At 47.1% G+C, this 15266-nt stretch overlaps 1 protein-coding gene across 1 annotated transcript in view; it reads right to left on the bottom strand.

The window, feature by feature from the left end:
• The window catches only part of TIAM1 (TIAM Rac1 associated GEF 1), a 164491-nt gene that overhangs the window by 71123 nt on the left and 78102 nt on the right, over positions 1-15266 (bottom strand). The window contains exons 6-7 of the mRNA XM_080919023.1: positions 6643-6867; positions 4401-4586 (exon numbers count right to left, since the gene is read on the bottom strand). Coding sequence (XP_080775149.1) covers positions 4401-4586; positions 6643-6867 — 411 coding nt within the window. The remainder of the gene's footprint in view (positions 1-4400; positions 4587-6642; positions 6868-15266) is intronic.

The following is a 15266-nucleotide window of genomic DNA, read 5'->3' as shown; positions in this document are numbered from 1 at the left end:
CCAGGATCAAAGACCGAGGAAGGAGAACCACCTTGCAGACTGGACCACGGAGTTCATCTGTCTCTCTCTGTCTCTTTCACTGTGTTGGAGACTGAACCCAGGACCTTACAGATGCTAGTTAAGCACTCTACCACTGAGCTGTAGCCAAGGCAACAGACATACTAATGAACGGAGGGTTTTCTCTCATGCATATATGTACTCTCTCAAATGTATGTGTGTGTGACACAGATCTTCCATTACTTACATATGTTTAGATGGAGAGGAAATTACACTTATATTTCTTTTTAAAGCTATATTCTGCTGAGGTGCCTCCAACATACTGTCTAACCAGGGAAACATTTCTGAACTGAATTCTCCATCTGAAGCTGCCATTGTGACGGTTGTGGAAATGGGGCATCCGAGGGCTCCAGGAAGTCCCTAGGCCATTCAGGCTTCAACTTTACCCTACAGGGTGTAAGCAATGTTCCAGGAACTTCAGGGCTCTTCTGACAGATCTCAACAGGCCACCCACAAAATCTCCTTTCAAAAGGGCGCGGGAGGAGGCACAGCCAGTCAGACTGGAAATGAAAGCCCCCACCTGCTCTTTGTCGCTGGAGGTGAATGTCTAAAAACCTACTTGTCATAGATTCCCACGCGGGCAACTCCCAACGTGCCAGATGCCAATTGGCAGCAGCCTCGGGGATGAATTGGTATTGGGTAACACAGGGGGCCTCCCAGGCCTCGGCCTGTCAGCCACAAGCATCTCCCTGAGTCTTTGGTATTGACAGTATCAACAGCGCAGAATCCCAGTGAGTGAATGAGCAAGGACCCCCACACGCACTGAGGACTGGAACCAGACAGCATCTCTCAGGGACTTGGGGAGAAGGGCTTTGGACTCAGATAGAAACAGAAGGATGAGAGAGCCCTGGTGTCTTGCGTTGTCTCAGCTAAGTACTTAAGAAACACAGATCAGGGTATTAAGAAGCAGGAGCCAAGACTCCCGTGGGAATTTTTATGAGAAAGATTTTAACCTACACTTATTCTTTAGGTATTTAAGGCGGGGGGGCATCCTCCACCACAAACAGAAGGCATCATAAAACATGTCAAATGTTCTGGTCTCTACTTTCTAAGTGGAAGGCAAACAAAGGCCGTAAAACGGTTAGATCAGAACATGCTGACACATGTGTGTTCCTGAGGCTGTGGAGACACAGAAGAAACGGTGTTCTGAATTAAAACCCTGGCCAAAAGAAAGCCTAAAAAAAAAAAAAAAACAAAAACAAAACAAAAACCCACAGCTGTTTGGTGTCAGTGAATTTACAAACAGCCAGGGCTACTTGTAAGTACACTGTCTGTCAGTCTGTCTGCCCTCATACTATACACAGGTACCTAGGAGGGGTGAGCACCCCGGATCTGTGCATTCCGGCAACCTCAGATGAAAATTATTCAGGAAAAAGTGTTTCCATATGCATTGGGCATGTTGAGGCATTTTCCTCATCGCTACTCAGTAAACAATGTAGTGTAAGTTCCTGTAGGACATTTACATCGAATTAAGTGCTGTGAGTGACCTACATACAGTTAAAGTGCAAGGGAGGGTAAGCACGGGCTATGTGGGAACAGCACGCCACGTTGTGTGAGGCACTTGACCACCCCACTTTGGTATCTGAGGGGTTCCTGATGCCACTCTTCTGGGGATGCTGAGGGCTGACTATCGCAGCAGGCATGTGTTAACCTGTTCATTTCCTTCCCAGCATGCCTCACGGTCTGCAATCATTTCCTTCCCAGCATGCCTCACTGTCTGCAATTACCACATTCCATTAACTGCATGTGCCCCTCTTCCCGTCTTTCTTACATGGATACGAGGCTCCAGCAGGGCAGACTCTGCGTTCTTGGCTCTTTAACTCTCATCACAGGGCTAGCAGCTGATGTACGCCAGGGGCACGTGTGCCCGCAAGGATTTGTCAGTCAGATAAATAAATAAATAAAACACTTAAACTCCAATACTGTGGCAGCAGCAAACTCTTGGGTTCATAATCTCAGGAGGGAAGATCATGGGGAAGATAAGCCTGAGTTATCTACCAGCACTCAGTGTCTGGTTGGTTGACTGACTCAGGCTGCTCAAAGACTAGCAGTAATTTTCAAGTGTTAAGGCCCTGTAGGCTGTACTGAGGGAGCCACCTCCCCCACCTCCACCCACACCACTCTCAAGGACAATAATGACCAGAGGGGTATGGACAAACAGGCAGGCAGAACTGGTGGTGGACAAGAGGTTTCTCAATGGCCGGCCCAGACAATGCCTCCTCTGTGGCGGGCACCTGGCTATCAGCTCATCTGTGCAAACACGAACAATGATAACCTTTCTTCAAAGGATACAGCAGGACCCTTCAGTTAATGAAGGCAAATCACTCAGCAAGACCGAGGCTCTCCTAGTGAATGGGACTCCCATTGTAGCTCAAAGCCCTCCCCTGGCCCTGGTACCCTTGCACCTCCTCTGCCCACACTTAAGAGGAGGGGGGAATATCCCAGACAAAGGAGAAATTGAAGAATGATTCAGCTCCCATTGAGAGGAGGGGACCCTCGGGGTCAAATGACAAGGAGAGACTGGGGGGCAGGGTGTCCAATAAATCAGACTGAAATTTCCTGCTCCGGCCGTTCCTCAAGAGCCTGTGCAGAAAACAGAACAAGATGCCCAATAGAGTAACCTAACTTGTGTCTCAAATCAAAGTCCTGCTGCAGGACACATGGACAGCAAGGTCTGTGCGGCTGAGGCAGACAGCGAGAAACAGAAGGGAGCAAGGGAGAGGCAGACCCGGGGAATGAAACACCATTCTTCCAAATAACAGCAAAGACCCTTCAGAGTTACCAACTTCTTCAACGGGGCAAATTTAGCGTACCTGCCACCAAATGAGGGCCTACACCACAGACTTTAAGAGGTGGGGGGATTTCTAAGCTTTTTAGCCAAAGAGCTTTTCTAAGGTCAACAGCTCATTATGACAAGTGGCTCAACGTCTTCCCTCCTCTGCTTCAGAGATGTAAGGTCCAATGCCTTATAAGAAAATAATCAAAGCATTCAAGTTGGAAGCAGAAGGTAAAACGGTATTTCTTCACGATCTACCCTGTCTCAGTGAAGGGGAGGGTGTGGATAATGGACAGGCAGACTCTCACCTGAGCTTTCCTGCTAATAAGAATAAACAGACACTCTTGACAGGAGGGAAGAGAAAATTTTCATCTCATATTTTCTCCCCGCACAGAATGAAGATTTGGCTACGTTACAAACTAGTGTTCAGGTCCCCAGGTAACAGACCTGGGCCACGCCATGGTGAACGCTCGGCTCAGGACTTGGTCCTCACTTGCCCAGAAAAAAAAGCAAATATACAACAGCCATGGAGAGGCAAGAAGGGCTGAGGTTAGCAGATAAGACAGTTTTAATAAACTCTGGAAACTGGTGTAAGACCTCTTTCAAAATTCAAATCTCCCCCTAATTGCCTGAATGGTGACACTAATCTATTTACAAAGACCACAAACGCCTTGGACCGAATTAGAGCTCAGAATTCAGTGGAGGGATCGGCTGGCGCTCAGCTGAGACTTCCCAGGGCAGGTCTGGACCTTGATACTTAAAATCTATCCAATTTCAGCAAATGTGTCACAGGATATGAAGGTGTCCCCCTGGATGGGCTACAACATGTTGCTTGTACACAGGTTGTTTTTCTCCTTTGGCAGAAATGGGTCCAAAGTACATAAAGCTGTCTGTAATTTAGCAAGTGTTGAAGATTACAGATTGTCAACATGGTACACACAGCCTGCTGCTTGCTCTAGGGGTCAAATAGAAGCCTCCTTCCTTAGGGAGAATATGTGTTCGGCTACATCATCACTGAAACTTGGCCTTCCTCTAACACACCATATATTTACAGCCATCAAACTATGACAGGGTGTGACCTCCGAACTCCACAAAGATCTGTGTTTAATGCATGTGGTGTGGGGGACTGGGGAGAGTGTACCTACCTACAGAGATTTATGCACAAAGAAAGGCCCGACATTGATCATTTACATAAAGTTAACTTTGCCAAAACTACCTAAAAAGTACCATCTATCCACAAACACTGTCATGGGGCTGGGTGCAGCTCAGTGGTAGAGTTGGCATGTGTGGGATCTCAGCTTCGATTCCCAACGCCAAGGACAGGGGACGGGCTGGGGGTACGGATGTGGGAACAATGTCTTTTGCATTTTCTTGACACAATAAATAGTTTAAGTCCTATCCAAGGAGATTTAAGCACATTTTCACACAGGTCCGAATACACTTTTGCACTAATTGCAAAGTGAAGACTTTTTGGGAATCTGTATTGGGCCGCAAACTGGGGAAATACCTCAGAGTCCCAGTCGGGCCCTGCTTGGGATGGGTATTTTTCCAAAACGCACTTGCTCACCAGGGCATGAAACGATGACACGGAGAAGATCCCAAGGCGGCCCATGGCCACCTTTGTGGGCCGGCTCGCAAAGGCAAGCAGCCTTTTGGGGTTTGGCAGCTCCCCGCCCTGGAGGCTGGCCAGGTAACAGCGGAAACGGAACAGGTCCATCTGGAACTGTTCGAGGTTCTGCTCCCAAACGAAGATCTACAGTGGGGGGGGGGGGGGGTGAGAAAGGGGTCAGAAAAAGTAAAAATAACATTAGCCACCTTCTTATCCAAGAATCTTACAGATGTTTATTGTAAAGGCACAATTACAATTCTAGAGGGTAAACACTGGGGAGGGCCCTAGGCTTCTTAGGATGCATCTTTTCTTCTTTACAAAGATCTGTAACCATAAACTAAAGATCAGGAACACAAAATACATTGTTAGTTATTGGTGCTCTCCTAGGTGAGTTTTCATGGGGACGAGTGTGTGTGTGTGTGTGTGTGTGTGTGTGTGTGTGTGTGTATGTGCATATGTGTGTATGAGTGTGTACATGTGTATGTGTGTACATGTGTATGTGTGTGTGTGTGGTGTATATCAATTCTGACAACAAACCTAATACAGAAGGAATAAAAATGGAGGAACTTCCATTTCTAGTACCAGGGAACTGTCATACGGACTAAGAGAAAGAAAAGAAGAATAGAAAAGAAAAAGAAAGTCAATTAAAGGTCAAAAGCAAATAAACTGAAAGCTTTGGTCAAAGCAGGGAGGCAAGAAAGGGTTGGAAGTGGTAAACTGTCGATGATGGAGACCCAGACACTGGGGTACAGGATTCCACCCACAGCTACTGTCACTCAAAGTGGCAAAGTATCCTCTAGCTACTGATAAGACATTCGAGCAAGGTCACAGAAGAATAGCTCAGGGACACAGAGTGAAAGCACGTGGGGCTGGAGAGCTTTAGTTGCTCTGACAGGACCCAGGGTCTGTTTCCCAGCACCCACATTCACGCTGCCTAGAACTTCATTCCTAGTGGTTCTGATGCCCTCTTCTGACCTCTGTGGGCACCAAGAATGTGCATGATGCCTGGACATACAACAGGTCACACACACACACACACACACACACACACACACACACACACACACAAATCTTCGGAAGGGACAGAGTGAGGGCTGAGAGGTCCTTAATCACTGGTAAAATCAGTGACAACACAACGTTCATGGTGGCAGTGTTCACAGGAGCCCAGGGGCTGCAAATGCTCAAACGCTCATCAAAGGAGAAATGGCTCAGCGGTGTGTCTGCACGGGGTAATAAGGATCCCCCCCCAAAAAAAGGAAGGCGAGCTCATGTGTACGCTAGGGGGCAGATCAAACTCCAAGAGGCTCTGCTAAGGAAAGATGCAGGTGCAAGGGTCATGTACTAAGCTGTTACATTATTAGGGAGCATCTCAAAGGGAAACCCTTCAAGACAGGGAGCCAGAGACTGAGGGGGGCAGACACGAGTTAGGGTCCTTTCAGAGTTAGGCGAAGGAAGTGGCCACCTACTAGGGCACAGGCGCTGACTGCTAAGTTGCTGTTCACATGTTTGGTTATTTTTGGTTTTATTTTTTGTTGCTTTGCAAATTTTCCTTGTGAGTAGCTTTGTGAACGTAAAAATGACAGCAAGCAATAACAGAAAGGACAGAGCAAACGGCTCTAGGTGACCATTACAGACTCTTGTCATTATTTCTTAACCACTACAGCCCAGCCATTATTTATATCTACTAGGTGTCACAAATGTGTGCAGGTTATGAACATATACTATGTGCAGGTTATGAACACATACTATGCCGTCTTTTATGTCAGGGACTGGGCATACACAGATTTGGGTTTCTGCAAGGTTCTTGAAACCAATTCCCAAATCATAGTGAGGGACGGCCGAGTGGACTTTTAAAGTACGCCCGTTACTTTTTAAATTTGGGTTTCCAAGCTCACTGAGGAATCGGGATCCTCCTCAGAGGTCAGCTCCATGATAAGGTGGGAAAGGAAATCATAGATTTCAGATTGCACAGATTCCCCAGGAAACATAAGGACTAGAAGGGTCTGGAAGGTTCTTCTCTCCCATGTCTGCCTTCCATTCGTGTCTTATTGTTCCCTTTAGCGCAAAACAATCAACTCAGAACAAAGGGCGGGGAGATAGGACAGTCACAGTGAAGAGTTTAACAGTCAGGGTGTCAGGCCAGAGACCAGAAGACGCTTCAGGATCCCCAGACAGCAGAGAATAAAGCGCTAACACACACCTGGTCCAGTATGGTCTTCTTCTTCTTCGAGTCCGTGACTGAGGACAGCTGCATCTCGCCCATCTTCTTCATCTTCTCGTCCATGTCGATCTTCTGCTCCAGCTTCTTGATCTCTGACTTGAGGAGGCGGAGCGTGTCTTCCTTGTGGTGGTGCCTCGCCACGGCAGCTGCGCAGGCAGAGTGGATGGCGGTGACCCAGTTCTCCAGCTCGGTCTGGCTGCTGGTCTGTATGAGACAAGGGAACAGGGAGAACGGGCCTCCTCTTAGACCTTCACAGAAACTAAGTCTGTCCTGGGAGGCAGTGTCTCTGAGGCAAGGTGTCAGGTCTAGACAGACAGATCTCTCTCTCTCTCTCTCTCTCTCTCTCTCTCTCTCTCTCTCTCTCTCTCTCTCTCTCTCTCTCTCACACACACACACACACACACATTCATGCCTTCCTTAACATACCCCTTCTAGAAATTCACAAAAGAGGGCCAGTCCCCACCCCACAATCACTCAAACAGCATCCTCAAAGAAACCGTGTGTTAGCAACCAATGCACCGGAGAAATTCTGTTGCTTAAATGGTACTTCTAAAGAACCTGTCCCAGATTTAAGCAGCTCTATGAAAACTCGGGCAAGGAGAGGGTCAAGGTGGCCACGATCGATACAGCCTTAGGGAACTCCAGGAACATCCATGACCAGCAACGACCCATGAGCCATCCACAAACTACCAACAAACAGCATGTTTAACACCGAGAGCATTATGTGACCTCCAATGGACGGGTGACCCCCAGCTGGGAGTGGCATAAGACAAAGATGCTCTGAGTGGCAAAAGTGACAAAGTCTGGGGGCAAAAGAAACTCATGAGATAACTTGTTATTAAAAATTCACAGGATCTGCAACAAGCTCAAGCCAGACCAAATCCCAGCATGGAAGGGGTAAGTGGTCACCTCCTAGCTCACCTCAGCTCACCCTAGCTCACCTCAGCTCACCCTAGCTCACCTCAGCTCACCCTAGTTCACCCCAGCTCACCCTAGTTCACCCCAGCTCACCCTAGCTCACCCCAGCTCACCCTAGCTCACCCCAGCTCACCCCAGCTCACCCTAGTTCACCCCAGCTCAGGACTTATTGGCATTTGACTCTGGGAGAGGGTCTGTTTGCCCCAGTGGTGAGATATCTGGTTCATAAATCATACTCCAGGGCGGGCAGGCTCCACACCAAGGAGTGGTCTCCAACACAAACTGGACTCAATGAGTTAAAAGAGAGACAAAGAGGAAGAAAGAGATGGAGTGGGGAAAGACAGACAGACAGACAGATAGATAGGTGGGTAGGGAGGGAAGTGGGGGAAGCTCTGGGAGGAGTTGGGAGATAAAAAAATATAATCCAAATAGGTTATGTAAAATTCTCAAAAAAATTAAAAAAAAAAAAAAACACTTTTTCTAAAACTAGGAGAGCAGTAAAAAAATATTTGTAAATGTGGAGATGCCAGTCGTTTCCGGGTATCCCCTTGAGCCCAGAGAACTCAGTAAAGGCATGGCGTTTAGCTCACCTGAAAGCATGCCTGGCCCCTTCACTACAACATGAAGGTGGTCGCTCTCATCATCTTCCCTTTGTAGGCCATAATCTATGTTTTTACCTCACTAGCTGGCTGGCTTACCAACTAAATTCTTTTATCAAGACCCCTGTCCCCAACTTCCACCAGATCATTCCTCGGTGGCCAAGAATAGAAATTACTTTAGTTAAGGACAACCGCAGCCATTGGTAAACACGAAAGCTCAATCTGAAAGCTTTGTATTCAAAGAAATGGCATCCAATATTTAAAATGCTGTCTTGCAAAAAAAAAAAAAACAGCTAACAAGCCTAAAAGATCTGGCGGATGTTGTGCTGACAAAGAGAAACGCATTGCCGGCAGAGAAAGATTACGATCGTCTGCACACGCTCAGAACTGGACAGAGGGTGTGGCTGGCGCACAGATGAAGCAGGGGGAGAAGGTGGTGTGAGAACACTACAGCCACAGGTGACTAAGAAGGAAAGAACACTCTGGAAGCACTTAGATTCATCTTCCCTGTTAAGTCCCTTGTCTTCTACCTTTCCCCTGGAAAAAAAAGAGCTCAAGTTCCTCCCACAAATAATGAAGCCCTCTAGCGGCACCAGGATGATGTGTCTGAGCCCTGGACGCCTCGGGACAGGCTGATTTTTCAGTCTGAGTTATTTTTCCTGGTTGTTGTTTGTTTGCCTGGGCTGGTTTTTAGAGACAGGTTAAGGCAGCTTAGGTGGCCCAAACCCTTGATCTTTTGTCGGTAGCCTCCCGAGTGACTATGGGATTACCAGATTAAGCCACCAAGCCTGGTCACAGTTTTACTTCTGTTAGTGAAAGAATCAACTCGGATGGAAAAGTAATAATGAGGATTATTTTCTGAAAAAGAAAACGGTGAGTCCAGCGTTGGCACACGTTTAGAGCAAAGTGAAGCCCTGTGCACTTGGCAGGTCTGGCTTCTCAGAGCGGAGAGAAATACCTCAGAGGACAGTTAAGTACAACCAACTGAAGCTGGGTGTGTGGTCGCGGTACAGAAGGAACTAAACATAATCATACACTCAGCAAAACCGATGTGCCAGAACACAGCAGAGCTATTTATCTTTTTATGTTTTGTATGTGCTTTGTCTGCGTGTGTGTGTGTGTGTGTGTGTGTGTGTGTGTGTGTGTGTGCACCATGCATGTGCAGTACCAGAGGAGGCCAGAAGAGGGCATTAGAATCCCCCTGGGACTGGAGTTAGAGAAAGGGGAAGCCGCTCTGTTTCCCACCTTTGAGGACCTCAGCCAACCTCAGCCATGGGCAGGGCTGTCCATTCTGATGTCAGAGAGGCTACCCCATCCACCTCTCTTTTAAGAAGTGGGGACGAAAGGGGACAGGGCATTAGCTTAGCGGTGCCAAGGTTTGATCCTCTCAGCACACAGACAACTAAACAAATGAATGGAGATGGTGACAGCCCAAGTTAAACGTCAGCAGTCTTGGAATTTACTTCTTCTAAAGACGAGCAGAAGGTGACTGCCACCTCTAGGGTGGGGCAGGGACCAGTGGACAGTTATGTGGTAGGCACAGAAGTCTAGTGTAGTAAAAAGATTGTTCTAGAAGCAGACAGAAGCAATGTGGTGTAGCCATGTGAATGGGTGCCAATCTGTTGGACTGAGCTCCTACGTAAACGGTTAAGATGGGATTGTTTTATGTGTACTATATGATAACTAAAAAAGAACAGAGAAATTCAGAATGAAAAGGAAGCTGAGGAGGGGCACAGATGATAAGGTTCTTGCATACAAGCACACGGATCTGAGTTTGAGCCCCAGGACCCTCATAAAGAGCTGACTGTGGAGGTGTGTATAAGCCAGCGCTAGTCACAAGAGTCAGATTAGCCTAGCCTAATCAGAGAGCTCCGGGCCAATGAAAAGACCCTGTCACCAAAATAAAATAAAATATAAAAGTGATGGCTCCTGTCCCCTGGCTTAAACACACACAAATGCGCTAGCACACACATAAAATAAACAAGTAAAATACAATCAAAGGAAGAGGCAAATATCAGCCCCCCCCCCAGAGCTAGAGATACATGTGACATGCATGTGACATCAGGTTTATGAGAGGTTTAACCATCAGCCCCTTTAACCACTCAGATGTCTCAGCCATCTGACTCTGAAAACCTGCCGATGGCTGAAGGCATTTCCACGAGTGAGAAGTTTTACTCCCGCTGTCCTGTCTAAATAAAACAGCCATTCCCTGTGGTTAAGCTGAATTCATTACAGAGCCCAACAATTCAGTAAATGAGCTCTCGAGCAAAGTCGGTCCTTTACCTGTGGGCACAAGGGGGCCCAGTCCTCATGAGAGAGTAGGAAACCTTCCGTGCTGACTTTCCTCCGTTCATGGCCTCAAGAGTTCTGTGACAACCGCAGTGGACTGCTTACATAACGCAGAGTGGCCTCTCTATAAACTAAAGTCTGAAGTCTGACACTTAGGAAGCTTCAGCCCACCAAACTCACAGGAGGGCAAATGCTGTCAGAGACATGATCTAAGAAAGTGCTCATCACCAGAGCTGCAAACGTAGGGAAGGAGAGACCACCCACACTCACCTGTACACCCAGGCTCACCCTTGCCGCATGACTCCCCCCTCCACTACCCCTGTCATTACCCTATGACAGTGGTCAGGTGGAGAATGTGATTTTGTGATTCGTCTGCTTCCTTCTATGCAAGCTAAAAATACTACACGAAGTTCAATGAGGGGAAAAAGAGAAGTTCCTGCCAACAGATAATCAGCAAAAAAGATGCATTTGCATAAGAGCCCCTCTGTGATCCGAGATAAGATGAAACTCAGGGCTTCGTTATGTATTTAAATAGACCTAAGCTTCGGATCACCCACCGCACGGACCCTCAGTGATTTCAGATAATCAATGGGAGGGAGATTTAGAATGGAGAAATGAAACTCCAGAAAACAGAGCCAGACCCGAGGGACTGAGACTGGTACGCTGAGCTGATAGAAGCATGAGAATTAATTCTACAGAATGTTCAACATCTATTTTTAATTTTAAAAGAGCAAAAAGGGGCTGGAGAGATGGCTCAGCAGTTAAGAGCACTGACTGCTCTTCCAGAGGTCCTGAGTTCAAATCCCAGCAACCACATGGTGGTTCTCAACCATCTATAATGGGATCTGATGCCCTCTTCTGGTGTGTCTGAAGACAGCTAGTATACTCATATAAATAAAATAACTAAATCTTTTTTTAAAAGAGAGAGAGAGAGAGACAGAACAAAAAAGGGAGGAAGGAAAGTAACCACCTTTAAGAGGCTAGATAAAATGAGAGTCCTGTGTGAATTCTTGGGAGCCCTTTCCCTCTTGGTCCTATTTATCCCGTGTACACGTTTTGTTAATGAAGTGCCCATTTTTAATATCTGCATGAAGATTCCCCTCCTGACTGGAGACCATACAACAGTGTACACACAGGCTCACTCCCTTCCCATCCCCGGCTGAGGGTCGTTTTTTATAGAAGGAAAGTTAAATATAGGAAGAGGCAGGGACAAATGGCTGCCTTCAGAGAGTGCGTGGCTATCCGTCCCCTGAAAGCAAAGCACAAGGCTCACCACTGGCAAAGCTGAGAACCCCTGAGAAAACACCGCAGAAGCTATCAACAGAAGTGACCCCAAGTCGATAGTGGCCAGGCAGGCTGAGGTGTCTCATTATTAACTATGAGCAGAGCATTCGGTGGCCAGGTGTTGGATGCCAGTCCCCAGCTGAAGGTCAGAGGGGACAGAAGAACAGACTCTGAAGCTAAGATTCCCTTAAACCTACAGCCTCCTCAGAAAAGCCAAAGGACCTGAAGCTGAAACCAACACTAGTCCCTGTCACAGTGAAAGGGGACAAGGAGGTGGAGAGATGGAGGTGACTGCCCCTGACGGACGTCCAAACCCCTCAGACGGGTCTGCAGCACTCACATCACCCCACCCCCGTCTCTTCTGTGTAAGCAGCCTGTGTGGGGTGTTAGGGAAACCTTTGACTCATTACCAGAAGGGTAACACAAGAGCGGGTTATCAAACTGAAGTGCTTGCCCTTTGTACAGGCCACTTTCCCTTCGCTTCCTAGTAGGAGTTACAGTTGGATATGCTGCCACCAAAAAACTGTTTCTCAGGGCAGCCTAGGAGCAGAGATACAATCCACCGTGCTGGGAAAAGAGGACTTGGTTATAAACCAAATCAACATGAAACCTGCCAAAGAGAAGACCTGAGATGTAGTCTGTCCCCATTTCAAAGGCAAAACCCACAGAGACAACATTCAAAAGAAATTAAAGTTTTGTGGTTTTTTTGGGGGGGGTGGGGGGGAGTCTACAAAATAAATGGGAAAGCATTATGGGAAAGGAGTTGATCCTGGGGGGGGGGGGGGCGTGTTTTCCATAGAGTTTGCTCTACATCTTTTGGTAGATGACCTGTCAGGTTTTTCCCGAACTAGGACTACTTGTCCTGGGCATTTGTCTGTGACCTCTGCAACCTTCCTAAAGTCTGATGGCTGGAAGAAGGACCCCCGGAGCCTGCTGAAACTCAAAACTTCCCCTGTTCACAGTGATGCCATGTTCGGCTTCTATAACAAGACTGTTAGGAAGAGCGCGACATTTCCTTCTGATTCTTACAAAAGACTAAACGTTGATGGTGTTGACTGAGAATCCACTGTCTGTCAGACACTCAAGCAAGTTCCCCATTTAATCTGTGACTAAAGAAAACAGTACAGGCGTCATCCTTTTTAATCTTATGATACACACAAAGTACCGTTTCTTTTTATGAGTTTGTATAACACACAGGAAGTAGCCTAGAAAAATGGTCTTCTAAGCGACAGAAATATACTGAGAGGCACTTCTTCTAAAGACATTCCTTTCTTCACCCCTCTACATACACAACCACACACATTTTCTACTCAATCAAGTGTCTGTCTCTCTTGCTCCATCTGGTACTTAAGCTCCCTAGGCATTGGGCACAGGAATTTAAAACACATGTTGGGATGTTTCCTGCAAGGGGCTGAGCTGTCAGGAGTGGCAGCATCCTCTAGGAATACGCGGACGCACACCGGGGAGGCAACTAGACTGTGTACGTGGTGGTTGCTGTCCCTGACATCAGTCAGAGAAAAGAGCTCTTACGAAAATAGTTCAGGGGAAGAAGGAGATGCAGGCAGCATAAAACTTCTTCTGTGTCAGCTACTCCAACCCGCTCCTTCATTCCCACCCCCACTCTTCACACAAAACCCTCTTTCCAGGGCGAGTGTGTGGGTCTCTGGGCAACTGGGTGGAACCAGCAGCATGCGGGCTCTGGAGACTGGTGAATTAATTGAGCCCCGTGGCTGAAATAACCTACAAATTACGTCCATAATCACAGCCGATCTCCCTTGCTTTAACCTCACCCTGGCACACACAGGTTTCTTTCAAATCGGGCCCCTTTGGAGCTTTGTGGATTACAATAAGTGGACGGCAGAAAATGCTGTCACGGATCCCAAACAACAGTAATTTCCTCTGTAAAGGTTCACTCTGTCCTTTATCCCACATAAGTAGCATAAAAACTCCCCATAAAAAAGAAGACAGAGGTTTCCATGAATACAGTCTCGTGTTGCCTCGAAAGGTATTTTGTACAATGTGACTAACTGGGTGGCTCCCACTAGGTCCTTACGGTGGGAACTCAGAGCAGAGGTAAGGAAGGGGAACAGCAGGAAGCCTTGCTGTTGGTCAGGATGGGCGCCTCCCTGCTATCAAAGCTCAGGCTCAGTGCTGACACTGTCAGGGTACTCGGGGCAACAGGAGGGTGTGAGGAGAGAGGGGCTTGGGTTAACTCCACCCTGACATCCGCTGTGCACCCTGGAGGCCTCCTGCCCTTCTGAGCATCAGGTTCACATGCGGTGAACAGTCCGATCAATAAGACAATCCGTCCACTGCGGAGCACCTTCAAGACAGTGATGGGCTTTAAATCAGCCCTGCCGGAGATCCATAAAATACAGGACACCTTTTCTAAAGAAGCAGCGTGTGAGGGCAATATTCAAGTTGGACTGTGAAATCAGGACTTCGTGCACACTGAAAACACTACCAACTGAGACTCGTCCCCAAACCCTTGACTATTGATTTAGGAAATATCACCTTGCTCCCAAGCTAACATAGCCTTTTTTTTTTAAAGATTTATTTAATGTGTTGTAGTTATCCTCAGACACACCAGAAAAAGGCATCTGATCCCATTACAGATGGCTGTGAGCCACCATGTGGTTGCTGGGAATTGAACTCAGGACCTCTGGGAGAGCAGTCAGTACTCTTAACCACTGAGCCATCTCTCCAGTCTGTTAACATGGCTTTTTATAGTGAATCTTTTGAAATTGCTCAGTTATAATATAAACAGAGAGCACTAATTGGAAAATTGATATAGTCAGAGACGCTGGACAGATGGCTCAGAGGCTAAGTGTGCTTGCTGCTAAGGGTGGTTTGAATGAAGATGTCCCCAATAGGCTCATGTCTGCATGCACAATCCCCACCCAATGAGCTGTTTGGAAAGAGTTAAGAGGTTTGTCACTTTGGAAGCCTAAAAGTCCAAGCCAGACACAGTGTCTCTATCTCTCTCGATGCTGCTTGTAGATCAGGATGTAACCCACCCCCCCACACACACACACAAGAAACACAATGAATTTTGGGAAGAATAAATTCAATGACTGATATGAAATCACATTATAAGCTACATAAGAACAAAGTCATTACAATAATGAAAAAAAATCATCACAGAAGTAGTACAGTTGTAAGAATGACAATGGGCTTCTCTTTGAAGCTATAGAGGCAGTGGGATAGTAGTTTTCAATGCATGGCAATACAGCTGTCAAGGAAAACTATTATACCCAGAAAAACTATCCCTGACCGATGAAGGTCCGGCAAGATAGTTTGGCAATTCAAAGCACTTACCATCAAGCCTGATGGTGCATGTTTATTCCCTAGAGCCCACATGATGGAATAAGAAGACAGACTACTGCAAGCTGTCCTCTGACCTCCACACCCTTCTCCCACTCTGCACACAAAGAAGCAAATGCAAAACCAAGTTGCCACTACTCGTGTCCATGAGACTCCCCTCTGCCAACCTGCAAGCTTTTCTTTTAAAAA

This window comes from Micromys minutus, assembly GCF_963924665.1.
Source record: "Micromys minutus genome assembly, chromosome: 7".
Lineage (NCBI taxonomy): Eukaryota > Metazoa > Chordata > Mammalia > Rodentia > Muridae > Micromys > Micromys minutus.
Note: the sequence above shows the minus strand (reverse complement) of the source record. Positions and strands in the feature narration are given on the sequence as shown.